The 2,095-nt window shown below is 38.7% G+C and overlaps 1 protein-coding gene across 1 annotated transcript; it reads left to right on the top strand.

The window, feature by feature from the left end:
- Positions 1-731: 731 nt before the first annotated feature.
- Positions 732-1,310, top strand: LOC139504572 (uncharacterized; the record flags this gene model as incomplete). Its single annotated transcript, XM_071294653.1, has 1 exon — positions 732-1,310. A coding segment is annotated over exon 1 (579 nt), but the record flags the coding sequence as incomplete, so codon positions are not given.
- Between the last annotated feature and the right edge of the window lie 785 nt (positions 1,311-2,095).

The raw sequence follows: 2,095 nt of genomic DNA, 5'->3' as shown, positions 1-2,095 counted from the left end.
CCATAGCTTGTCCGCATGTAAATCTACAAAAACTTGCAACAAGTGTCACAAACGTCATCACCAGCATTTGCAAAGACAATGTTAAAACAAATGAAGACAACAAACCAACAGGGGATATAACCGTAGGCACAATTCAACACAACGCGGAGGAACCAGACACTGTTTTACACTCGCAATCGACAGATCGTGTACTTTTGAAGACAGCAATTAACCCAGTAAGTGCAGAACATGAAATACTTGATGCAAAAATATTGTTTGACGAAGGCGCACAGCGCTCATTTATCACAGAGGAATTAGCCGAAAAATTGAAACTCAAACCTACTGGAACTGAAAGCGTTAACCTATCCGGATTTGGAGACAATGCAAATAGTACTAAAATTCGCCATTTGAGTACAGGATTGGTATATCTCATAACTACAGAGGGTAAACTTCCGATTCGAGTCTTGATCGTTCCAGAGATCGCAGTACCGATGAGAACCTATGTACGCCAAGCAGCAAAACTTACATATTTGTCAGGAATCGAATTAGCTCACCCAGTAACAGCAGATGAAAACTTTGAAATTTCTATTCTAATTGGAGCTGATTACTTCTGGTCAATTGTTCAGAATGATATTATCCGAGGCGAAGGACCGACAGCTGTTCAATCAAAAATCGGATACCTGTTGTCTGGAACGCTACATTCACACAACTCTGACACAGATGGATACAAGAGAGCTTAAATGATGAACGTGATGATCGCAACAAAAACCGATGAGTACGACTTGGAGAAATTTTGGAAAATAGAGTCACTGGCTACCGAGAAAATTGACACTTCAAAGTTAGAAGAACAGATGGATATTCAAAAGACTTATGAAGAGAAACAAATTCGTTACCATGACAACAGATATTTTGTAACGTTACCATGGAAAGAGGATCACCCTACGTTACCGACAAATAAAGCCATTGCACAACGAAGGACGGAAAGTGTAGTAAGAAGACTTAGCAAAGAACCCAAACTACTGGAAAAATATGGAGAAATAATGGCTGAGCAGGAGAAAAGGGGCTTCATAGAGAAAGTAGATATTACTAATGAGGCCGATGAAAAGAGCAAAATACACTATATTCCGCATCATGCTGTGAGAAAAGATTCAACAACAACACCAATCAGGGTCGTATTCGATTGCAGTTGTAAAGCAACACCAGAATCGTCTAGTCTTAATGATTGTTTGATGACTACTCCACCCAATTTAAATGACTTAGTCGGCATTCTTTTAAGATTTCGTTTACACCAATTTGCCGTTACTACTGATGTAGAGAAGGCGTTCTTGAACGTGGGACTAGAGACACAGGATAGAGATGTCACACGTTTCTTTTGGTTGAATGAAATGTGTTTTTTCCATCTATTGTTTCTGTATTTAAATCAATGTTATCGGCACCTTCTTGAACAAGACCTCCACCATTTGCAACATGAGAAACATTATAAGGAACGTACACACCATCTTGGATTCGCTCAATTTCATGATTGGCAACACTTGTTAGATACCTTCGAACTTCACTATACGAAGCACAAAATCCATTGGCGTTCAATGTTTCAACAAGGTGTTTCGAACCAAACTCATGATACACTTGTAAGGCCAATCCTAAATGAAAAGGAGTAAAACTGTTTTTGGCCACAGAAACAATAGACTCAACAATTGCAAAGCATTTACGCAATTTATCGGGTGCCACTTCTTGTGAATATGCTTGGTTGTATGCAATATCATCAAGTAACCATGAAATAAATTTCAATAAAGACGAAGGCATTGACTGGATTGAAGAAGGAAGAGACAATTCATCCGAAGTTGGGTACTCGTCTGTGGAAATCTGTAGAGTTTCGATGTCTTTCCTTAATATACTTGCGGCGGAATGCAATATCTGTTCGTTATTTGTGTCTATTGAAGTTGACATTGATGCCTGCATTTCTGAGATTTTGAGGTCAGTTTTTAATTGATTAGCAGCTGATATGGCATCTCCAATAGTTATGTTGCTACTGAATATGATGTTAGACTTACCCTGACCCTGTTGTGTTTGTATGACAACTGAGTTCCTATAAAAATCAATGAGTTTAGACTGCAAC

This window comes from Mytilus edulis, unplaced genomic scaffold, assembly GCF_963676685.1.
Source record: "Mytilus edulis unplaced genomic scaffold, xbMytEdul2.2 SCAFFOLD_263, whole genome shotgun sequence".
Classification (NCBI taxonomy): Eukaryota; Metazoa; Mollusca; class Bivalvia; order Mytilida; family Mytilidae; genus Mytilus; species Mytilus edulis.
This window is presented reverse-complemented; position numbering and strand designations above follow the sequence as displayed.